The sequence below is a fragment of the Enhydra lutris genome, unplaced genomic scaffold, assembly GCF_002288905.1.
Source record: "Enhydra lutris kenyoni isolate GAN:26980312 unplaced genomic scaffold, ASM228890v2 scaffoldscaffold7, whole genome shotgun sequence".
Lineage (NCBI taxonomy): Eukaryota > Metazoa > Chordata > Mammalia > Carnivora > Mustelidae > Enhydra > Enhydra lutris.
In genome coordinates, this window is record NW_019154091.1 from 26,256,818 (window position 1) to 26,282,624 (window position 25,807).

A 25,807-nucleotide genomic window follows, 5' to 3' on the forward strand; every position below is an offset into this window, starting at 1 on the left:
AATTTTCTTTCTTTTAGATTTTATTTATTTATTTATTTGAATTCAAGTTAGTTAACATATAGTGTATTGTTAGTTTCAGGATAGAGTTTAGTGACTCATCACTTGCATACAACACCCAGTGCTCATTACAACACATTCCCTCCTTAATGCCCATCACCCAGTTACCCCACCCCCACCCCCCTCTACAGCCCCCAGTTTGTTCCCTATAGCTAAGTCTCTTATGGTTTGCCTCCCTGTCTGTTTTTTCTTTTATTTCATTTTTCATTCCCTTCCCCTATGATCATCTGTTTTATTTCTTAAATTCCACATATGAACGAAATCATATGGTATTTGTCTCTCTGGCTGACTTATTTTACTTAGCAGTTACGTTCTCTCTTTACATAACAAATTGAAGCATTATAATTTTTTTACATTTTTGATTCTCAGTAGCATCTTCCTATAGAATGAAATTAATCATATTTAGTATGATGTAGTGGAAATAGCCTACTTAATGTCAGAGATTAAAATAGAGTGATTTAATCTAGTGAAAATTCTTCCAGCAAAGATTTTCATAGGCCTTTGAATCTTATTTGTGGTAGTATTTTCTAGCTGCAGTTATGAATAACTGATTCATAAAATAGCTAATGCCTGAATATAGGGATGTTTTTCACACATTGGGTTACTGTGTTAACAGCCTATAAATCTTTGAAATTATTTACTTGTTATCTTCTTTCCTCATTTCTAATGAGAATAAAGCTGAGTCCTCTAAAACATTAAGATATAAAAGAATATCTACAGTAGTGACTCTTATTTTGTTTATACCTATAGGACACATCTGATCAGAGGCTTAAAAGTTGCCTTGAATGTGTATTGAAGTCATCACCATTAAATTCTGATTCATGCAAGAAACTGTTTAAATAAATTGGAGGGTAGTTTGACATAAGATTTGAAATTGTTGAAAAGATTTCATAAGGTGATTAAGTATTTCTTTATTGTAATCAGTCATTTTACTAGTGTTTTAAGGAAATTGTTTCACAGTCGGTACTATCTTACAGGCCATTCCACAGAGGAAGAAATCAAATTATCTTTTCTAGAAACATTAAAAGATGCCTGCAGCAAGTCTGATGAAGTGACCTATGGTGAATTTGAAGATTACTATGAAGGTCTAAGTATAGGGATAGTACATGATGAAGATTTTGTTAATATTGTACGTACTCCTTGGAGAATTTAGTTTTTTAGAATGAGTGTGTCTTCAGCACTGAGCCTTCTAAAGCGAGGTGAATTGAATGTAAAATGTGGTCAAACCCTGGAATATATTTTTCTAGGACTTCTTTTGTTTTTTGTTTTTTGTTTTTCTCAAACAGGTTGAGTCTGGTAGGAGGAATCAGAAAAAGAGCTGAAGGGTGGTATATGTCTGGTCATGTGCATGTCTGAGTGTTTGCCTGACTCTAAGCGTGTAAAGCTCTATCTTTCTGATTCATTACTTATCTTGGATATGTTTTAAAGGTCATTTTTTAAAAATTTAATTTTATTTTATTTGTGTGTGTGTGTTTGTGTTACAAAATTCATTGTTTATGCACCACACCCAGTGCTCCATGCAATACATGCCCTCCATAATACCCACCACCAGGCTCACCCAACCCCCCACCCCCTCCATAAAGGTCATTGTTAAAATTAGGCTTCATAGGAAAGTTACATCTGTATCAAACTATATGAGAGCTTCAGTATAGTAACCAAGTTACTCATCCATTGTTTTTTGGCTACTCATTCCCCAAAATATGATTGCCACCATTCTCAATTTGATGAACTGGAATTGGGTCCAAAGCCTCTAAGACTTCAAATAGTTCAGCTTGTTTAAAACATTTGAAAACGTTAAAAGAATTAGAGGATATGCAAGAGAAATTTTCCACATGGTATAGATGTTTTGTGTAGCATAAATATTTAGAATGATGGAGGCTTACCCTTCAAATGCTTATTTAAATACTGACTTGTCTTGTGGATTCTTCTAAATTATGTGCTGTTGTTTGTCCAGTAGAGCACAATGTAATTATTCAAGTGATCAGCTCTGTTCCTTCTTTTGTTCTATTTTTAACTGGAATCCTTATTACCTACACAGAATTACTGTTAGCTAGAAACAATACAAAATGGGAGGGAAAATATTTTCTTAGATTTTTAAATAAAGATCTCAAAAAGTGCATTATCCCATGTATGGACTCAGGGATAGTTTAGTAATTCTTAACAAAATGTAAAAGGATGTTTGTGTCCTAAAATGAATGTATGTTATTCTAAACATCTCTTTTTGTTATACTAAGCAACTTACATATTTTCTTCTAAATAGATATTATTTAATGGTTAGGTGTATTATAATCGTCCTTTCCAGTCTTATGTTGTTAAGCATATTTTCTTGTGAATATAATCAGAAAATGTATAGACTGTCATATTATGAAAAAAGAGAAGATTCTTCTGGGACTTCACATGTTAATGCCACAGCATACTCCTAAATAAGCCTCCACCTTCTTAATATAAATATTCATATGTGTTTGCAAAAAGTTTCTCAACTTAGGAGCTTAGGAATAGTTAATTTCTCATTATTTTACACTTTATTTCAGTGTAGAGTTAGAAAATACATATTCAATATGTTATTTGTGTATTTTGTTAAATTTTAATTGGTGGCACAATAAATTATTCTGCATTTGCTTTATTGTCTGCATTCTTTGATTTTGGTATAATAAAATCTATTATTTAGTACCCAGTTTAATAGAGGGGCATTTAATTATGTAGTTACATTTTCAAACACCCACAGCATAATAACTGACATTTGAAATTCTATGCTTCACAGTCTTTAGGAGTCTAAAATATCTCTTGATTAACATTAAAATATTAAATATGAAATTATATGTTGTAGTGATGTTACATGAATTTTATGGTTAAGTATATTTTATCATTCTCTAGATCTTCAAGATGTCTTTGTGGTATAGAGTTGTTTTCCCAATAGCTATACTGTTTATTGAATTCTACATATTAATTTTAGTGTCTCTATTCTTATAAATAATGTTTTACAGAATTTTTAGGGCAACTCAAACTATATTAGAAAACAAGGGATACTATTTAGGAATTTTAAGCTATATTTTAATTAGGAAAGAATATATATTTGAATGATGGAGCAACTAGAGCATAATATAGATAAAAGTGTATGTTCCTCTTTTAAATTTTATAGTATATGACCATATGTACTTAATGAGCCAGTGACTGTAGAGTCACATAGAGTCACTTAAAATAACACATAATTTTGATGCTATGAAACACATTTTATTAATTACTTTGGATTTCCAGTCAAATTTGTTGTGAATTACTTCAGGAGAGAATTGTGTTTAATAGGCTGTGCTTACCGCAGGTTATTTAACATGCATATATATATGTGAGATTGGTTTATAATGCTTGAATAAACAAAATATGTACTGTGATAAAATATAGTCACTACTAGGTTGGCCAGCAAGGGCAAACATCTGCAGTTAAAGTGCTTAAAGAAGTAGAAGGAACTGAACCAAAATGACAAGCTGAGCATGAGAAGGGCAAAGAAAATTCAGTGGGTTGATAGGGAAGTGTTAGAATCTGGTAATGAGGAAAAGGTCCTGTTATAGCCTTCCATTTTTACTTTATGGTTATATGAACTTCTAAGGAAAACACATTTTTTTAATGTCTTCATATATAAGTGCGTCATAGTGCAGCTTCTGTTCATTTGATCTTGATTTCATTTAGCCCGTCATGTGGATGGTTGACCATTAAGCAACATGGAGGTAAGGTCGCTGATCCCCTGTACAGTCGAAAATCTGCCTATAACTTTTGACTCCCCCAGAACTTAAGTACTAATAGCCCATTGTTGACCAGAACCCTCACCAATAACATATATAGTCAACTAACACATATTTTGTATGTTACGTTATATACAGCATTCTCAAAATAAAGTAAGCTAGAGAAAAGAAAATGTTATTAAAATCATTTTCAGTACTGTATTTATAAAAAAAATTCCGAGTGTAGGCGGACCTGCACAGATCAAATCCATATTGCTCAAGGGTCAATGGTATTTACTGTGTGACACTATTCCATGAAATTTCCAAGACTCTCGATAGTCTAGATTTTTCTCACACTCTGTATATCCACTTTATCTCAAGTCCTGTGGTTTCTTACTTTTGCATCCGTCGCTTTCACTTTTCAATGCCTTACCGCCTTTCATGTGTATTACCCCCACATCAACTCTGCCTCCTCCCCAATCCCACTTTAACCCATCCTACACATTTCTATTAGAATGATCTTTCTAAAATTTACTTCTATTACTTAAGTCCTTCCATGGTATCCCATACCTTTTAGAGAAGTTCAAACTCCTCACATTAACACATAAAACCTAAATAATCTGGTCTCCCTAAGCTCATCTCCCTCTCCACACTCCACTCTCCTTGTCCCTCCCCCAGCCCCCCTCTTCAGCCCCCCTCCCCAGCCATTCTGAGCTACTTCTTGTTTTTAGACTGGATTATGAGGTGTCAAATCTCTGTGACTTCAGAACTGCTCTGCTGCTTTTGTCTAAAATGCTTATCTCCGTTAATACATCTAAGTTAATGCCTACTGATTTCCTAACACTAGCTCAAGAACCATCTCTTCTAGAAAGCTAAAGCAGAGAAGCTCTTGAGTCTGATACAGTTGTCCTTCTTTGGATCTCAGAGGCAGCCTCTGTGAGCCTTTCGTCCAGCATGTATCGCTTCATATTATAGTTATTACTTCGCTTATGTTTTCCCACGATTTGTAAGCTTTTCAAGGGTAAGGACCATATCTTATTTCACTTTATGAGCCTGGTATCTAATGCAGGATACCTGACACGTGGTAGGTGTTCAGTCAAGATTTGCTAACTGGGTAAATATGATTTTGAGCAACAAGGGTTATGGTTCTTACAGTTTAACATTGTTGCTTTAAAACACTATAGCAGAGACTATTGAACAGTATGAATGTGCACTTTAGTGCAAGCTTCAATTACAGGGGCAGTAAGTTTCCCTAATAAAGAATACACAGACTGGAGGTGTTTGAGTTAGCACTTTATCGACAAGACCTTACCACTCCAGGGGCTACCATATTCACTTCAGCTAGCTGGAACTCAGTCAGTATTTGATCCCTACAGAATAAGCCTCCTAAGCACAGTGGGTTTGATCCATAAAAACAGTGTATCATTGAATCCCTTAATGGTCTTGTGTACACCTGTGGATTAGAACTTCTGGTTACCCAACTATAACAGTACAGTAACCAGGTGCCTCCCCTTCTGGGGCTGCTGCTTCTGGGGAGCTTTTGTGCATTGTGATGGTTGGAGTTCCCAAGGGGATGAACTGCTGGGATTTCAGTAAGTTTACAGATGAGGTTATGTCATCTCCTCCTGCCTCCTTGCTAAGAAATGCTTGTTTGTTCATTAAATATTTTATTTGAGAGAGAGAGAGATGGAGAGAGAGCATGTGCACGGGGATGTAAGCAGGGGGAAGGGCGGGGGAGGGAGAGAGAGAATCCTAAGCAAACTCTGAACTGAGCATGGAGCTCAGGGTGGGACTGAATCCCATGACCCTGAGATCATGACCTGAGTGGAAATTAAGAGTTGGAGGCTTAAGCGACAGCTACCCAGCCGCCTCAGAAATGCTTGCTTAATAAATGTCTGTATGTGTGGCAGAATTTAGTCTGAAATTTATTTCATTATAGTTAGGAAGGTTAGGAAGAGTAGCTAATTCTCACTCACCTCAAAACTTTGGCCGGGGGGCTGTGGGGGGAGGTACTCACAGTTAACTGCCATTAAAAAAAAACAACAAACCCTATTGTGCACAACTAAATTAGCTATTCCTAATACAGTTGTCAGTTTGCAGCTATAATTCTCTATCAGACACCACATCACAGACCCAAATATGGCATGGCACAATGCCTGAGGTAATAGACTAAAAATTTAAACACCCCCTCCTTCATGATTGTTAAAACACAGGCATAAAGTAGGCATGGTGGAGCATGGAAGTACTTTTTGTGTTGTCTCAGGGAGGTAATAATAATTCATCCCTCTGAAATAATATGATTTATTACGATATTATTGAGATGGCATTTCCAATGTTTTGTAAAAAAAAAACCAAAATGATAAAATTTTTGGAGATTTGATTGTATAGTTTATAAAAACGTATTAGCAGATACACATTTTCAGATTTCTTTCTTCAGTAACCTCCGTGAACTAATTTGTGTAGTTTTTGGATATCTAAGCAAGGCAACATTATTTGGAAGGATTTGAATTCAAAAATTACCTATCTGGTGACAAATTTTATGCAAGGGGAAAACAGTCAAAGTCTCTTGTGTTTCAGTACTCCTTTTATCAAGTTAGGATGGGATTTCTGAGCTATGGCTGAGTAAGTTTATGTATAAATGAAAAGATTCTCACCTTTAAAACTGTATGTTGAGTTTCCTAGGATTTTCAGATGATAAGAAAACTAATATGGAACAGGTGACTGGAATTCAAGGATATCATTATATTCACTTATGAAAGTGACACACTTATTCAGTGGTTGAAGAGATTAGTGTAGAAGAACTTAAGAAAATGTATGTTGACAAGGAAAGGTAATTTTGAGGATATATACAAATGACCATAACATCAAGAAAAAGCATGTACTTTATTATTTTAACATAAATGATATGGATAGGGCACAAGCTTTGAAGTCATTGAATACTGATTTCAAAAGTTGAACTCTGCTACAAATTAGGTATGACTTTGGGAAACTACTGAATGTCACTGAGTACTGAAAGACTGATTGACTATAGATATAAGTATGGATATACTTAGAGATGTAGATGTAGATATATATCTAGGTATATTGCTTAGCACAATCTAGCAGACATATGTAACTCAGTATACATTTATTTCCTCCGTGTTTTTTGCATGATATAAAAAATTAATGAAGAGTTTTCTTTTTTTTTTTTCTGATTAATCCCAAATGGCCATCATAAGAACCATTGTTTTAAAGAGAGATGAGTTCTCTTCCTTCATCAGCGCTCATGCAGGAAAATAAAAATCTTATATTAAGGCTATCAGTTCTTTTCCTTCAAAGCTTGTAGCAAGGTGATAGGTTGAGAGAGTGATTAGTAACAAAATTTATTGCTATTGGAATTAATTGGAAGATGGTATATGTGGAAGACTAATAATTTATGACTATAGAGACATAAGACAACATTCCTAATATCTTTGGTGTCTACACTAAGACAGTCAATTTCCTTGTATCCAGTAAGAGATTGTATTTTCCAAAGATGGCTGGAATAGTATCTCATCCCATAAAGTATGGTTACATAGTGAACTTGACGTCACATCAAGAGGTGGGGTGTATGTCTTCTCTAGTTGGGTATAGGTGACTTGTTACTTGATTGCAACAATAAATTGGGGCTGCAGTGATGCTGTATGACTTCTCAGACTAAGCAAAAAAGAGCCATAAAGTGTCTTCATTGCTTGTTGCAAGACTTGAGCCACTAAATAAAAAGTCAGACTATATGAGACTGCCAACGTGGAGGGGCTCTATGAAGTGCTCTGGTCAGCAGACAAATCTGAGCTTCCAGCTGGTAACTAACTAGGATCAATTGTCTACTATGTGAGTGAGACATCTGGGGTTGATTACCCAGATGATTACCCAGATTACCCAGTTACCCCAGCTAACATCTCACTATGTTCACCGGACAGACCCAAATGAGAACCACCTTGCTTTAGGCTGCTAAGTTTTGGGGTTATTTTTTAATATAGATATAGTAAGTACAACAAATTCTTAATTAGAATTTGAATAAAGCAAGAATATTAAAAACATTCTGTCAAATATTCAGGAGATTTAGTTAATATGGCCCATAGTTTTTAAAATCATTTTGAGACATTAAAGAAGAAAGTGTATGATCTGAGTTGGGTGTAGGAAAGTGATCTGATGGAATGAGTGATACACAGAAACCAAAAGTTATACTTTATTAAAGATAAATGAAATTGGACTAATATAACGTCAAAACTTCACAGAATATTTGTTTCACCCTTGCAAAAGTTACTCATTGTATTGTATTAGTTATGGCAATTAGTGAGTTTATCCATCACTGTCTTCGATTAAGTATCATATAATTTTCTTGCTGAAAGAATTTGTCCATTCCTTCTGTTTCACCAAGGACTTTGATGAATATCGGAGGATATCAGAGATATCAAGATAATTTGTAGAGATAATCACTTATGTTTGGTTCTTATTGGTATAAGATGCAGAAAAGAATAAATGATACCTTCAGTCTCATTCCAAGAAGACAGACTTGCTTTTTGTTCTACCATCCCAGGGTTGGAAGCAGAAATGCCAAGAACTTAACTCGGGATCTGAACCTCACCTGTCTTTGAGTGGTGTGTGTGTTTGTGCATGTGTGTATGCGTGTGTTAGAGGGAGTTTCAGTAGATTGTAATGGATATAGGCCCACCTGAAGTGGAAAAGGGGACTTGTGAGAGTTTCTACTGAGACAGAGAAGAAAGAGGCTTTCCTACTCTGGTGGTCCAAAGTAGAACAAAACATGCTTTCTTTTCTCAAGAAGTGTGATGGGTCCCAGAAACTGTAGTTGAAGAAGTCAGTGACTGTTAGGTGTGAGAAGTGAGTGGCAGCATGGACAGATATAGAAATAATACTCTAGGGGTGTGTGTGTGTGTGGGTGGGTGGGTGCACACACGCACACATGCAGGTGTGCATTTTTATATGTGCTATAAAAATTAGGGAAGAACCAGGCAAGATGACACCTGACTAAGTTGTAGTGGAGTCAGTTACCTAAGGCAGTGAAGGCTGAAAGGGAGAGGGAGGGTAGGATTTTGATGCATTTCCTACTTATGTTTTCCTTTCATATTTCAGAAGGTAGCTTTCTTGTTTCTGAAATTTCTTGTAAACAATTTTAAACACACGTTCAGGTTTCATCTGTAATGCCAGAAATATTGGGATCCATAGCCCTGTTTATCCTTCGTATCACTTTGACACTCATATTCATTTATATCAACTGATATCTGCCTTGAGAGGGCAAATGGCACTTCCAATTGTTTGTCACTCTATTTTCATCTTCTAGTACGTCCCTGGCTTTGTGTCTGACACATAAATACACAATAAATATTAGTCGACCGACATAATCCATAAAATTGTATCTGCCTCAGTCATCTCAATACGTTTGGATCATTATTATGTCAAATGTCTTATTTCCTCTTTCTCTCCTTTCACATTCTTTATGATTGCTATATGAAGAACTGACATTTTTTAAAGTATGATTTTGTTCCAAAAGTTAATGGAGTTATTTAAAATCCACACCAACTTCTTTCCTTCTGGGCATTTCTATTTTATCCTTTTACAGATTTATTTATTTATTTTAGAGAGAGAGAGAAAGAACGTGCACCCACACAAGACAGAGTGAACAAGAGAGCAAGCACAGGGGCAGAGGGAGAGAGAGACTTAAGCAGACTCCACCTTGAGCACAGAGTCTGACACTTGGCTTGATCTCTCAACCATAAGATCACTACCTGACCTGAAACCAAGAGTCAATCAACTGCACTACCCAGGCATCCCTGCATTTGACCCCTTTAAATGCCCATTCTTTTATCTGTTCTTCATTATTTATGTACCACTAAACTGAGTAGTTTATGAGCCATTGAAAGATGTTTCTTCAAATTTTCCTGTAAGCCTTGAGTTACTAGTATTCTAAGTACCACACTCTGTTGTTCTCTGAAGAAAGATGTAGGAGTGGAAAGGCTGTTGGAAATTAGCATCTCTTAGAAACTCCTGTAGCCACCATGTAATAGGGACAGCTTGAAGGCAGAGCAGCCTTGGATCATACACTTTCTCTTTCAGACATTTGAAGATGTTACTCCACTGTCTGGTAGTCAAAAGCACTCTTGACTTTGGTTTCCTGATAGTAATCTGTTTACTTTCCTTCTGCTTTTGAAGTATAGAGAATTCTTAATTTTTTTTCTTGAAACGTAAGGCATTTTTAGGACACATCCCAGTATTGATTTCAGATTGATCATTTGTTACCACTTTGTATTATGTTGATTATCGATTTTGCTCTATGATTCAGGTGTTTTCTTCATATATTTTAAGGTTTGATATCAGCATTATAATATCCATGTCTTCATTTTCTTAAATTATTGCTGTTCTCCAAATTTTTCTTGAATCTTGATCTTCTGTCTTATAAATGGCATATTTATATGTCATTCTGTCCTTTCCTTATATTAAAGATCTTTTCTCAAGGGAGCCTTGTTCATGTTTCCCCATTTTCTTCTGTTTCCTTGGAAGCTCTCTTCTTCCATCTTCAAGGTAGGACTTATTGGTTGTGTTTCCTGAGACACATTTTCTTCAGAACTCTGTAAGAAGAAGTTATCCTACAGAAAAATGGAAAAAAAGAATACGCACACACACATGCTCCAGAAACAATTATTTTGTACAGTCTCTGTTTCAGTATTATTTTCCAATTAGATGATTGAATTCTAGTTTCTTCATTAAGAGTCTCACTGGTGTTCCTTATGGTTGGCTAATTCTGAACCTAGAGATAAACACTAATCTTAATTGAAAGTATTTAGCCTAATTGCTTTTTACCCTTAAGCAAGTCCATAGTTCTCCTTTGTTCTTTCCTTCAACAAATACATACTGAGTACTTAGTACATGTCACGTGCTGTGCCAGCCACTGAGGGGAGGCACACATGAATGACAGACTCATTACACTCATGTGATGATGTGTCTAATGTGAGAAGCAGTCTTATTATAAAAATAAAAACCAAATTATAAAATATAAGGAACTGTGGAAGTCCCAGCAATTTTTGGTGGTGGCTAATCAGAGGAAAATGCTTCTCAGAGTTGAAGCCAGAGAGGTTAAAGAGGAGGAGGGGTGCCCTGGATGGCACACTCGGTAAAGCTGTCAACTTTGGGTTTTGGCTCAGGTCATGACCTCAGGGTCCTTGGATCGAGCCCCATGTCCAGCTTCTTCTACAAAAGACTGGTATGGAAGAGAGTTAAGAGGCTGGTGAGCAGGCTTAACTCCCTTCTTTAATTGTCATTAAGGTAACAAACTTTAGGTCAGATTTATATCTTTTTAAGCCTTTTTGTCTAATGTTTTAGAAATATCAACAGTTAACTATTGAGCCCTTTCAGTAAACTTGGCAGATTAAGCATCCTTGTGCACCAGTTTTCCCTCAAAAATTTCATTAGGGACGCCTGGGTGGCTCAGTTGGTTAAGCGGCTGCCTTCGGCTCAGGTCATGATCCCAGCCTCCTGGGATCGAGTCCCACATCGGGCTCCTTGCTTGGCAGGGAGCCTGCTTCTCCCTCTGCCTCTGCCTGCCACTCTGTCTGCCTGTGCTCGCTCTCACTTCTCTATGACAAATAAATAAATAAAATCTTTTTAAAATTTTTTCATTAAAATAATCAGTGAAGAATAGTGGATGAAAGAATTTTTTTTAAAAGTTAGATAACAAGCTGGTGGAGGAGATTTAATGGTTTTAGCAGACTCGAAGAAATAGGATTCCAGACACCTACAGGAAATGGAATACCTATAAGAATTGATCTGATTTGCTTGACGGAATGCTGAGAACGTGGGATGAGGTATACTTGGCAACATGATTGGTTGAAAATCTATATACCAATAGATTGAACTTCCCTGGTTCCTTAAACTTTCTGGGCAGTCAGGAGACTATCCCACCCACATCTGTCATAAGTAATAGCACGCTTAGTCTGACAAACTGAGCCAAGGAGCATCTGGGTTCAGAGACAATAGACACAGGATAAGGTAGGGGTGTGTGTAGGAGCTAAAAATAGTAGGATGCAAAAATCTGCATACTGGAATGCAAGACCAGCAGGTAGCTTCTCCTGCATAGGTCCTAGAATCCTGGACAGCCAGGTTTATACTCTCCACTCACCAACACACACCAATGTACTTCTTCCAGTTAGCTTCTCACTTACACAAATGAAAGGGCAGCCAAGAATCACTAGACATTTAAGAAAAGATAGTTTAGGAGAGGCAAAAACAGGGGGAAAAAAACTTACACGAAAACAAAGACCATCAATGAACAGAAGAAATAAAATAAAGTATAGTTAATATCAAGGATAAGAGAAAAAATATCTGCTTATGAGATGAAAATGGGGTCCTATAAAAAAAGAAATATCAGAGAACAATTTTTAACTTCAGTTATTAAAAATATGATGAACAAAAAGAGGTTTGCTTCAGCCTCTGCTGGCATGGTGGCATGGCGTGGCTCCAGAAGGGCTAGGAGACCAGCAGTTTTCTGAGTCTGCTGGAGGAGCTGCTGCCAGCAGGAGGATAGCCATGGGCAGAGGTGTCAACCTGGGGCTATGAGGCTGAGGAGGAGATGTCAGTGCCAGTGGAGAGTCGGATGTCTGTTGGGGGCACTGCTAAACTGCTGGGTACCTGACTCAGAGTGGAGCCCATCAGGCTCCTCTGTGCTCAGCCATCTGGAGGTCAGACATTGCCTCTCCTACCTAGTAAAGGACCTGGGGGCGTAGGTCTTGGCATTGTGGAATGAGTCCAGCTATTTGAGCTGTTGAAAGTCTACCTGGAATAAGAACAAAAATCCCAAGCACAAGAAAAAAGGGCTGGGGTTGATGAAGGTTGCCTTGAGAATGATAACATTTTGTGTTGAAGACAGGAAAATGTCAAGATCTACAGGATTTAACCAACATTTTGGGGGGAACTTGAACATAAGCTTTTACCCTAACTGCCAATATTTTGGACAAATCCTTGTTTTTTTTATGAAGGTGAAACCTAAAATTTGCCTCACACTGGAGTCTGTTGTTTTTGCTGGCTGCCAGATAGTTGAAGAAGGATGCATTTCCCACTCATGAAGTAATCCAGATTAGTCAATGTAAATGCACTGCTTCTGAAGGGAAAATATAGGGGAAATGAAGGGAAAGTATAATTTTGGGAAAAAATTCAGAACTATGAAATGGAACATACTGCTGTCTTAAACTTTTTCTACTTATAGAAGGCTGTTGTACTTCATATTTCAGAAAGGAAAGAAATATTGAGGCTTGGTAAACTGGAAGCTTAGCTGAAAGCTTACAGTTTTCAACTAGTCTTTTCAAAAGCAAAGCCATCTGCACTAGCTTTGTACCTTCTCAGTCTGGAAGTACAGACAATTTGTTAAATAATCACAAGTTCTCCAGCTTGTGATAAAGCATTTGAAGATTAATGACACTGAGTTTTTTTTATTGGAGAAAGGTAATTTCAAATGTCTTGCTATTTTCTCTCAAACCTTGCAAGAAGTTGGTTTGGTTAGTTTGTAGGTGCAGAGCCCAGACCTCCAAGACAGCAATGGTGCTGTTCCTGAGTTGTAAACAATACCAGCAGATAGTGCCTTGATGAAAGTGGGACTCTGAAGAGGTGAATTCTGAAGAATGAAGTCTCAGCAGCTCTCTCTCCATTGCAGCGATCAAAGATGCACTATCTTTTTCATCTTGAAAGTGGCACAGTCTCTGAGCTTGCCGTTTTAGCAGTCCCAATTGTACTGTGTCAGAATTTAAAGTATGTATATAATTTATAATAAATGGAGGACCAGGTAGTGTTTCATCTGGCTCCTAGCGAGACAGGAATACATAGACTGGAATAACTGTTGTCTATAGTTATTCAGGCCAGATCTGGTCTATTTTCATGTTCTAAGCTATCAGATGGGTTAGGACCTCCCAAATGATTGAGAATAACATAAATACAGGCACTTTGTTTTTCACTTTAAATAAAAATGATCTTGAGTTATTAACATGGATAATGAATTTTCTGAGAAAGGATGTAGGAAGTTGGAGGAAAGAAGCTTTGTTTTCTTGATTGAGGTATGAAGTAGGAGGCTAAAATCTGAGAATGAAAGAGTCCAGTCTGAGAGGAGAAGAGGTTTGTGGGGAGCAGGGGCTGAACAGGTTTTGCGGGGAAGTTGGAGGGAACTGATTTGGACAAGTAAGAGTACTGACATGAGGCTGAGGTCCTAGCCAAGTCTGGAAACCATGAATCATAGTCATGCAAGATCAAAGAACTAACAGCTTTTTCTCTAGTATTCTTAACTTCCAAAATGCAGAAACAAAAAGGGGTAGCTCTTACTGCTCAAGGATTTAGGTTTAGTAGTTTGCTGATGATGATGAACTTCAGATGAAAGACCTTGTCAGCAAGAGAGGAAGTAGACTAGGATGAAACTGATAAATTCAAAGGCAAATGGGAGAGACTGGAGGGTTAATTGTGATTCTTGTGCATATCTGATGGGAAGGAAAGGATGAGAGAGGTTAAAAGCCAATAATTTGTTTACAATGTATGGAATGCAGAACTTTGAGGTTGTGAGTGACCTTTTAAAGGCCTATCCCTTGGAAAAGGGCTTCAGTGCAGAGGAAGAAAAGTTAAGGTGAAAGAGGTCTAGGAAATTTGAAATTAGAATATGATTTTTTTTGTTTGTTTATGTAAACACTGAAATCTCCAAGAATTGTAGAAGTATAGTAGAAAAAGATTCTGAGCCAGGTCTGAAAGTCTACAGTGAATAAAATGAGTTTAACAAACATGGTATGAGATAGTCTTAAATGAAGATCAAAAAAATTTTTTTAAAGATTTTAATTTACTTGTTTGACAGAGATCACAAGTAGGCAGAGAGGCAGGCAGAGAGAGAGGAAGGGAAGCAACCTCCCTGCTGAGCAGAGAGCCTGATGTAGAGCTCCATCCCAGGACCCTGGGATTAGGACCTGAGCCGAAAGCAGAGGCTTTAACCCACTGAGCCACCCAGGCACCCCAAATGAAGATCAAATTTTATAGGCAGATGGAAAAGTAGAGGTCAGGAGGTAGAATTAGGGCATCAGGGGGAATGTCACCTCCCCAATTTCTCAATATATACATGTACGTTCCCCTGGACAGGGGGAAAAGAAATAACTTCCAGGAAAGAGGCTTATGACGATACTGAAAGTCATAACTAATCAAGGCCTATCTTCCAGTATCATCAATTTTCAATGGTTGGTAAACAATTTCATACATCTTACATTCATACAAACTCAGATACAATTGAAGTAGGAAGCAAAATTTATACACATGTTAATGATAACACAGCATATGTGAAAGAAAATTTACACTTGTGAAATGCTGCTTTGGGCTAGTCCTCTGGTTCCATTGGAAGACTCTCATCTGTATGGAAAAACTTTGAAGAGGTCCTGGGAGAAAGGTTAGGGACACAGAACAGTTAATTATCCATCGGAAATAATCCTGCATGACAATGGATAAGAACGGTGGGGGGAGGGGTAGTTGGGTTGTTCAACAGAGAAAAGGAAGTAGCTTATAATTAATTCAAACAGTGACAAGATGACTTACTTTATGGCTCCATAGTTCTTTCTTCCAGGTCAGATACAACCAATGATGACCCCAAAACAGGAGTTTACCTTTTCTCTATTTGGTTTCCATGATGTTCATCTCTTCAACCTCTGGACAACAGCAAATAGGTGTGAATTGCTGAATGGTACTTGGCACCTCAGCAAGCTTAACTTTTAAGTCCCCAAATGTTTTGGTCTTCCCCTCACAGTGTCTTAGATCCTGGTTGTTTTGTTAGAACTGTTTATTTATTTTTTTTAATCAACAATTACATCAACACTGGTTTCCCCCCACCTAAGGCTTTTCTTCCTCAGGGAAATCTCTAAAAATGCATCAGAGGAAAGACATAGCCCAGAATCCTTGAAGCTCATTTCCTCTGTTGCCAAAATGATTCTGTTATTTTGAAATTATACAGCACTTTTCACCCAGAAAGCTTTGTGAAGAAATACTTCCTTCTTCAAATGTTATTGGATATTGAATAATAGTCCCTGCCTTCCTTATCAGTGAAAGTGATCATATTATCTTCAGATAAACTAATATCATGATTTTATTAATAATCATGTAGCAGTAATTTGGCCTGCTATGGCTTTGAATGGTGAAATAAAAGAAACTTTTTACGAGAAATTCTGGAATTTAAAGAATTATATTTTTTATGTAGCCTGAAAGACCGGTAATCATTTCCAGAAGAAACTGAGTGCAAGCCAATTGGAAAAGACTGTGAGTTTGGAGCAACTGAAAAAGAAATCTTTCTAAAAAGACAGGCAGAGGCCTCAGGAAAGGAGGTTTGCTAAAGTCACTGGGTAAAGTCAGATGATAATAGAAATTGCCAAATTGGGTTTTTGAGGGTATTAAGATGAGGCTTAACCTGGAATTACTGAGTTTAAATCCAGCAGGAAAGGACAAAGTAACACTTGGGGCTATTCTCAGTGGTTTGCTAGTGTGGGCAGGGAAGGGGAGGGGGTGGTAATAACAAAGTAATACTAACCCTAGGATGAACTGTTTAATTTTTACTTTTAAAAGACACTGTTCTCGCCTAGGTACAATAAAGCCTCTGTATCTATTAAACAAGGTCTGAGTTTATTCAATCATTTAAGCATCAAATATTTATTGAATTTTTAAAAAGATAGATTAAATTGTCTTAGAAAATTTCACAACTGTTTTGAGAGGGGATGGGGGGTTTGTGGTGGATACTTAAAGATGATGTGACCTAGCCTGAAAAAGAACATTTTGACATAAGAACTAGGATAATGGTACAGGTAGATGCTTAAAAAGATGACTTGGTGTGAGTGCATGCAAGATACTTGGTGGGGAATCCTAGAAGGGTTTGGAAGGAAAAGGATTTTCCAGGGGATTTGTCCGAAATAATGAAATATGGAGAAAATAAAAAAGGGAGGGGTGATATTTGAATTAATATGGATTGAATTTTGTGGTGGATAGAATAATGGTCCACAAAGATATTCAAATCCTAATCCCCAGAACCTGTGATTGTTACATGGCAAGGGGAAATTATGGTTGAGGATCTAATCAGCTATACCAGGAAATTATTCTGTCTTATCCTGGTGGGTTCAGTATGTGCACAAGAGTCATCAAGGAAGAAGGAGACAGAAAAAAAGAGATCCAGAGAAATGGCACCATAAAAAAGACAACCAACCATTGTGGGCTTTGAAGATGGAAGGGGACCATGAGCCTAGGAATGTGGTCACCCTCTAGAAGACAGAGAAGGCAGAAGGAAGGAGAGGAGAGGAGAGGAGAGGAGAGGAAAGAAAAGGAAAGAAAAAAGAAAAAAGAAAAGAAAAGAAAAGGAAGGACGGATAAAAAGGAAGGATTCTTCCCTAGAAGATGCAAGGAATGCAGCCCCACTGCATTACTTAGCCCAGTAAGACCCATTTCAGACTTTTGTCCTCCAGATCTGTAAGATAATAAATTTATATTGTTTTAAGCCAGTTAGTAGTGATTTGTTACAATAGCAATAGGAAACTAATATGGATTTATGGAAATTGATTGATATGATTGAGGAAGGGAAGAGAAGAGCAAAACAAATATATGAATTTTTTTTTAAGTGTTCAGGGAAGACAATAGTAATTGGCAATCAGAGATGATTTTGGGGGGAAGATGATGAGATTCAACTGATTTATATTTGAGTCTGAAGTAGTAGAATGATATGAAAGTGTCAATGTCCAGATTAAAAAAAAAAAAAGATTTGGATTTGTAAACTGACAAGATGAAGAAACTGAGAATAGAGGATTAATCTGAAGAGTATTTTAGGCAAAAATAGAATGGTTTAGTTTTGGCGATTATGAGGTTTAGGAATAGATTAAAATTAAAAAAATAATAATGGAGCAATCAGAGAAGTGGAAGGGGGACCAATATAGGACAGAGATAAATTCTAAGAGTTTGTGGTATGTAAATAGAGCTCAGTAAAGATCTGCTGGATGCATAAAATAGAAATATCTTAGAAAGTAGACAAAGGTTTAAGACAGAGGTCGTTAAAAGTGGCTTTGCTAGTCAAGAGTGGTAAAACTGCTCCTATCTGTTATTATACACCCGGGAACTGACTAGGTTATTATATAGTCCAAAAACACAGATTGGCGTTTAGGTCCTGAAAAGTTATCATCTAGCAGTGGAATACATGAGTGCTTGTTTCACTATGGCCTTGCCCATGCTGAATATTGTAATTTGAGGAGGATCTCAAGGGCACTGATTAAACTGATGTATATTTCTTGGTACGTTATCAGTCAATGTATGACAAATATTCGTTTTCATAGTTTTATGTCCTTCATCTCCCTCTATGGTCCCATTCTCATATGCTTTTTGTCTATTTTGTGCTTGCTTTATATCTTTCCAATCCACACACTCCATAAATTTCTTATGGGTGTCAGTATAAAATATATAGCATTATTTCACATAATACATACATATTTGTATATATAAATACACATATAAATATCAGATTCACATATAACTGCATGTTTTGCATTATATTTCATACTTTTTTTGTTCAACCTATTTAGAACTGGAAATTGTATTTTGATAAATATATTGGAATTATACTGTTCGGTAATACCCTCCCCAAGGTATTGAGTCTTCTTTTGGCTGATATCTGGAATGCTTTCAAATTTTTACCACTGTTGTACCTCAGTGAGCATTTTTATCAATGTTTTTTTGTGTACCTGAGCAAGGATTTCCATAGAATTTTTTTCTGATTATAGGATATGCACATACCCTTATTCAGCTAACCAATAGATTTTATTTCCAAAATGAATGCCACTGATTCCTTCCAAAAGCGATGCATCAGGGTTTTGTTTCCCTGCATCTGCACCAAAACGACATTATTTGAGTTTTTCCCAATTTGATGATCATGCCGCGTATATCACTATTTTTGTTTGCACTTCTATGATTACTATGTTAATGGTTTTCTCTCACTATATGCATGGTGTTGGTGTGTATAAATTGTCTATTCATGTCATTTCCGAATTCTTTCTGCTTTCCCCATTTCTTGATAACTTACAAGACTTCTTAATATGTTCCAGATCTTAATCCTTTGTCAGTTTCAGATGTTGTAAATAACTTCTCACTGTTAACTTCATCTGAGAGGCCCTTGCTCAAGAAAAAACTTTACTTTTGATATAATACTATAGATGATTTTTTAAAATATCAATAATGCCTTTTTCTTATTAAAATTTTTTTTCTATAGAGAGAGATATGAAAGATATTAGAAAACACTTTCTACTAATTCTGTGGTTTTTCTTTTCACAATCTCTTCATTCCACGGAGCTTATTTCTGTGACATACAGTCATAATTTCATTGTGTTTTCCATATTGCAACCAAGTATTTCAACATTGTTTACAACAGAATCCATACTTCATCCATCATATGATATGCTAGTCTTTTATCTTTTTATGTCTCATGTTGCTGTTTAGAAAACTTAGGTCAATGATCCAAATTTAAGCTTACTGTTTTCACTCTAGAGATATTGAGAATTTCTCTTTGTATCCAATGCTTTTAAATATTTCTATACTACATATAAATATGTATTGGTTTATTTTCTTCTATCCTGCTCTGTACTTTATGAGGTTTCTCAACTGAGGGTATGTCCCTTTTTTTAGTTACAAAAAATTTATTACTGCTGTATCTTCAGTTCTTCCCTCTCTATGTACTTACTTATTTTTCTCTTTTTGGGATTTCTATCAGATGGAAATGGATACTTCAACCTTTAATTTTTGCATCTTATAAATTTCATTTTTATAGAGTTAGGATTGGGGCTTGTACAAATTCATAAAGTTCTCTCTCATTCATTCCAATAGCCATGTAATACACTACAACATTATTATTTTTTTAAGAGAGGGATGGGGGGATGGTGGAGAGGCATAGAGGGAGAAGAAGAGCAAGAACCTTAAGCAGACTCCATGCCCAGTGTGGAGCCCAACGCGGGGCTTGATCTCATGACCTTGAGATCATGACCTGAGGCAAAATCAAGAGTCAGATGCTTAATGCACTGAGCCACTCAGGCAATAAAATATAAATAATTTATTGATGGATATTTCTGTTTCCAATTTTCACTACCACAACAAAGAAATCATTCTACTATGTGTATTTTAGTGGATAGTTCTTTTGAATTGTTTTTTAGAAGTAGAACTGCTGAGTCAAAGGAGATGCATGATTTTATTTTGTTAGAGTGTCAACTCATTCTTCAGAATGGTTTCTACAATTTGTACTCCCACTAAGAATGTACAAAAGTACTGTTCTTCAGTTCTATGTGAAGGCTAATGTTATCACTATAATTCTTGTCAAACTTATGAAAAATAATTCCTTTTAATTTGCTTTTTTTCTTATAACTAGTTGGATTGAACATCTTTTTGTATATATTTATGTAGATATTTGTGATTATCCTTTGAGACTTGTCTGCATATATCCTATTCATTATTTCTATTTTTTTAAAATTGACTTTAGGATCTGTGTGTGTATGTGTGTGTGTGTGTGTGTGTGTGTGTGTATTCTGGATAGTAATCGTGGACAGTAATACCTGGTGGAAGATTTTCCCCAGAACTTTGATGAAATTTGAACTTTATTTATGATTTATTTTGTTTTAGGGAGTCTTTGGTTTGTAAGAAATAGATCTGTCAGGGCACCTACGTGGCTCAGTGGGTTAAGCCTCTGCCTTTGGCTCAGGTCATGATCTCAGGGTCCTGGGATTGAGCCTTGCATCAGGCTCTCTGCTCAGCAGGGAGCCTACTTCCTCCACTTCCTCTGCCTGCCTCTCTGCCTACTCTGATCTCTGTCAAATAAATAAATAAAATCTTAAAAAAAAATAAAAGAAATAGAATCTGTCAATATTTTTCTTTGGTTTTGTATTTTACTTAGGAAATATCTTTACCAATATTAACTTATAATTTCTTCTACTACTTTTATAATATTAATTCTCCTTCAATTTATAGACACACACATACACACACACATATTCTATTTTTCTTCAATGTGTAAACTCAATTGTTTAAATATTAGTAACTGGATAGTCCACATTTTTATTTTTATTTACACTGATGTCTTCACCACAAACTAAATTAAAATAAATACATGGATCTGTTATGGACACTCTTTGTAACATATTTTAACTTCTGTTATTCATGTCCTTCTTCACTAATTTCATTAAAAAAATTTTATAGCTGTATTTTCCATAGTGTCCTTGTGGCACAAGAGAAAATTTGTCACTCCCTTAGTCACACAGAAGAACCTAGATTTGGAGTCTTTCCCAAAATAAGGGTTATTAACAGAGATAAATTTTATCTGAGTGACCATCTGTATGGTAGGGTAAATATCTAATTACCAAACATCTCCTCTTCTTATTGCCTGTGAAGTACGTCCCTTTTCTCTGAAGTCCCAGACCCCTACTTCATTCTCTTCAGTTCAGAACGACATATATACCTCATTTTCCCTGACTGTCTTTGGAATTTCTATGTCTATGTGGGTTCCCCATGCATACATCTATTAAATTTTATTTTGTCCTGTTAATCTATGTCATGTCAATTTTTTCCTTAATCCAGCTAGAAGGACTTTTGAGGAGACAAGAATTCTCGCTTGCCAACATAAAAAACTCTGAAATTCACACTTCTGCTAGTTTTAATTTCCTCCTATATAATTTGATATGTGTTTTCTTACCTTTAAGGTGTATTCCTCTTACTTAAATGATAAGTGTATAATTTGGTATTCAATATTATTTCATTCAAAATGCGGACTCTTTAAATTAAACAAACATTATTTTAATCATTCCCTGACTATTTGAGGGTCTACTATAGGAAAAGTGTTGGTATATGAACTTTTATGACATTTCTAATAAATGAACTCATGTGAAAGATGAAAAATTATATCTCACTATGACCTAAAATTACATTTCCCCCGTTACTAAAGGAGTTTACTATTGTTCATGTGCTTTGTTGTTATTTTATTTTATTATTTGGAAAAATACATCTTTATATTATTTTTCCTTAATTTTCTACCAAGGTAGGATCTTTTCCTATCAATCCCCAAATATTGTTTGATAGTTAAGATTTTGACCTATTCATAGGTTGCAATTTTTTTCAATTTGTTTTCTTTTATTCTTTTTGAACTATTTCTTTTTAGTGCAGATAGTTTTCATAAAATTTTTAAATTGAGCTATAATTTACCTAGAGCAAAATGTACAGATGTCAAGAGTACCATTTGATCAGTTGGAAAATATGTAAATCCTTGTGACTAACATCCCAATTATTCTAGTTTAGTTCATCTTCAGAGAAAGTCCCTTTCTACTCCCTTCCTGTTGATCACCTGTCCCATGTTTCATGCTGACCACTATTGTTCTGATTTTTATTGCCATAAATTAGTTTTCTATGCTCTATAGATGCATATAAATAGTCATATTATATTTACCCTGCCTATATTTACTCCGAATGGTGTCTAACTCCATTCACTCAACATGATTATCTGTGAAATTCTTCTTTGTTTTTGTGTGTATCAGTAGTTTGTTCCCTTTTATTACCAAATAGTATTTTGTTGAATAGATACACTAAAATTTTATTATCTATTTGAATTGTTTTTCAGCTTTTGTCTACTATGATTAATTTAACTTTTTGTTAAAGACTTTTAGGGGAATACTAGATTGAATTTTTTTAAATGTAGAAATAATTTTAATCAATCAATAGAAACAACACAGAAATTATGGAGATGAAGGAATTTGCAGACAAAGGTATTACAATAGCTATTTTAATTATGATTCATATGAACAAGAAGGTAGAAAAAAATGATCATGAAAAGGAGAGAGTTGGAAAAGACTAAAATTGAGCTCTTTGAGGTAAAAAAAATACAATATCTGAGATGAAAAATAGAATATTTCAAACTATAGACTGAATGCCTTGTGCATCCACACCTCATATGTTGAAACCTAATCCTCAATGTAATGGTATTTGGATGTGGGGCCTTTAGAAGGTGATTAAGTCATGAAAGTGGAGACTTCATGAATGGAATTTGAACCTTTATAAAAGAGAACCCAGAGAGCCTCCTTGCCCCTTCTGCCATGTGAGGACACAATGAGAACATGGCCACCTATGACCTGGGAAGTGTGCCCTCACCAGACATTAGATCTACTGTGTTTTGATCTTGGACTTCTCAGACTTCAGAACTGTGAGAAATAAATAATTGTTTTCTAAGCCACTCAGCCTTTGACATTTTTGTTATATCAACCTGAATAGACTAAGGCAGCATTCACATTAAATTAGACCCAGCTGCAAAAAAGATCAATGAACTTGAACACAAGCTGTAGAAATTATACAAAATTGTATATAGATACAAAAATGATGGAAAAAACGATCAGATTATTAGCGACTTGTTGGATAATATCAGGCAATGTAACATGCATGCAACTACCATCTCAAAGGAAAGAAGAGAGAGAAGGGATGAGAGAAGAAAACATTTGAAGAAATAATAGCAAATAATTTTGCACGTTTGAAGGAACTATAAATCTATAGACCCAAGAATGCCAACAAACTTCGAGCAGAGTAAACTTATGAAAACTACACTAAGGTACATCCTAATCAAATTGCTGAAAATCAGTGGTAAAGAGAAAATCTCAAAATTATCCAGAGATAATAAAGACAAAGGAATTCACTGTGGTAAAATTTAGATGAATATAGTATTTGTGATCGGTAGTATTTAGTTGACTTAACACATTAAATATACATTATAATAAAATTATAGAATATTAATCCTCAGTTTTGAAGTGTTTTACCACTAATCTTTCATAAAATCATCACTAAATTACTAAGGAAATATAATAATAGTGAAAAATCTGTATCAATAATAAAAATTAGAAAAGAGTGTGGATCTTGTTTCAAAGATTTGAGGAGTGTCCAGGCTCTAGAAGAGGGGAGAATGTACTGGGGAAACCATGTTATCCTTTAACTCACTGCATATAAAACTGTACCCTACTTCAGAAAGATTGAAAAAATTATTACTGCCCCTAATTTTGAATGGCAAGAGCTGAATAAAAGTGTGGGTTGCACAGCATTTGGTAATTAAGTCTTACCACCAGAAATTTTCTGGATACCAGGGTTAAGGCAGTGGAGGGAGCCTGCTGTACAGATTATTCTCATATTACACTTTTAGCTAAATCAGGGAGACAGCTGAGGGTGGTTCCCAGTGAGAGCTGTCAAGCCAATGAGAATAATTTTATGAAAGCATTGTGACTACTCCGTAATTACAGACAAGAAAATCTTCAGCAAAGAAGAGAAAACCCATGCTTTGATTTCATTCAAGTGCAATGTCCTTGACCATTAATTTTCCAAAGTAAAATCATAATAAAGCTGTTTTTCTCCTCTTGCTTTTGTGACTTACATAGGACCTCATTCTATTTCTTACAATCCATCTTAACCCCACTACTGTTCAAGTATAATTTTCCCTCTGATTAAGTAAACCAAAAAGTTGACCAAGGTATTAAAAATGGTACACTTTTAAATGAGACTACTCTGAGGAATGAAAACAAATGTCCACCTGTAAAATAAACTTACGATAAGAAAGTAAAGAAACTTTCAAAAAATCCATGATCTGTAAATGTATTAAAGTTCAAGAAAACCAGAATAGAGAGTCATTAAAGATCCAAGAAAGATATTTACAGATTAAAAATATGACTGCTGGGACGCCTGGGTGGCTCAGTTGGTTGGACGACTGCCTTCGGCTCAGGTCATGATCCCGGAGTTCCAGGATCGAGTCCCGCGTCGGGCTCCCGGCTCCATGGGGAGTCTGCTTCTCCCTCTGACCTTCTCCTCGCTCATGCTCTCTCTCACTGTCTCTCTCTCAAATAAATAAATAAAATATTTAAAAAAATATGGCTGCTGGATTTTGAAAATGCAATTAAGGAAAATTGTACAGAATACTGAAAAATGATTTAGTACTTTTATCTTCCCAAATTAAACAGAAAAGAATGTAATGATAATTGAGATAATCAGATTACATGAGAACAGATGACTAAATTTATACTGCCATTTCTTTTCTTTTCTTCTTCTTCTTCTTTTTTTTCTTTTTTTTTTTTTTTTGATTTTACACATTTATTCGACAGACAGAGATTACAAGTAAGCAGAGAGGCAGGCAGAGAGAGAGGAAGAAAAGCAGGCTCTCTGCGGAGCAGAGAGCCTGATGCGGAGCTTGATCCCAGAACCCTGGAATCATGACCTAAGCCAAAAGCAGAGGTTTTAACCCACTGAGCCACCCAGGTGCCCCTGCCATTTCTTTTCTATGTGTCTGCTGCAGTGTGATGTTTTAAGATAATATCTCAGTGTTTCACTATGTTAGTAATGATAGATACACTGAAACTTCCCAAACTGAAAAGAGAAAAAGAATGACAAAAAGAGACCAGAATATTTAAGACTGTGGGGTACTTCAAAGGATATGACATACATATAATTGAAATACCAGAAAGAGAAGAATGAAAATAGAGCAGAAGAAATACTTGAAATAATCTCTGAGAACTTTTCCAAAATTAATGATAAACATTACAGATCCAAGAAGTTCATAGAACACAAAACAGGGTAAATACCCCAAATCCACATCTAGGTATATTATACTTAAACTGCAGAAAACCAGAACAAAGAGAAAGATAAATAGCCAGAGGGGATAGAGGGGGGAATCTTATAGAGCAATAAGTATAAGAATTATGACCGACTTCTTATCAGAAATTATGCAGGCAAAAGTGATGTTAGCAAGAGGACCAATGAAGACATACCTAACTCATATCCACCTCCCCAACAAAAACAATACCATCCACAGACAAAAGTGCCTTTGTCGGAGCTTTGGAAATCCAGGTAAGACACTGTGAAACCTTACTGCGGTCTAAGGTCCTGAAGGAACTGTTTTGGGAATTCAGCCTCATAACTGGGTGGCTGACTTACCTACCAACTGTGGTCAGAAGCAGCTCCATAAAGCCCAAGAATTTGGC

General features: G+C 35.9%; 1 protein-coding gene and 1 pseudogene across 2 annotated transcripts in view; both read left to right on the top strand.

Moving 5' to 3' along the window:
• Positions 1-1,508, top strand: part of LOC111142285 (calcyphosine 2) — a 44,299-nt gene extending 42,791 nt beyond the window's left edge. For both annotated transcript variants that reach the window (XM_022495338.1, XM_022495339.1), the window contains one exon: positions 1,035-1,508. In XM_022495338.1, coding sequence (XP_022351046.1) covers positions 1,035-1,210 — 176 coding nt within the window. In that variant the 3' untranslated portion in view covers positions 1,211-1,508. The remainder of the gene's footprint in view (positions 1-1,034) is intronic.
• A 2,262-nt stretch (positions 1,509-3,770) lies between these two features.
• LOC111142343 lies at positions 3,771-13,399 on the top strand (annotated as a pseudogene).
• Positions 13,400-25,807: the final 12,408 nt, after the last annotated feature.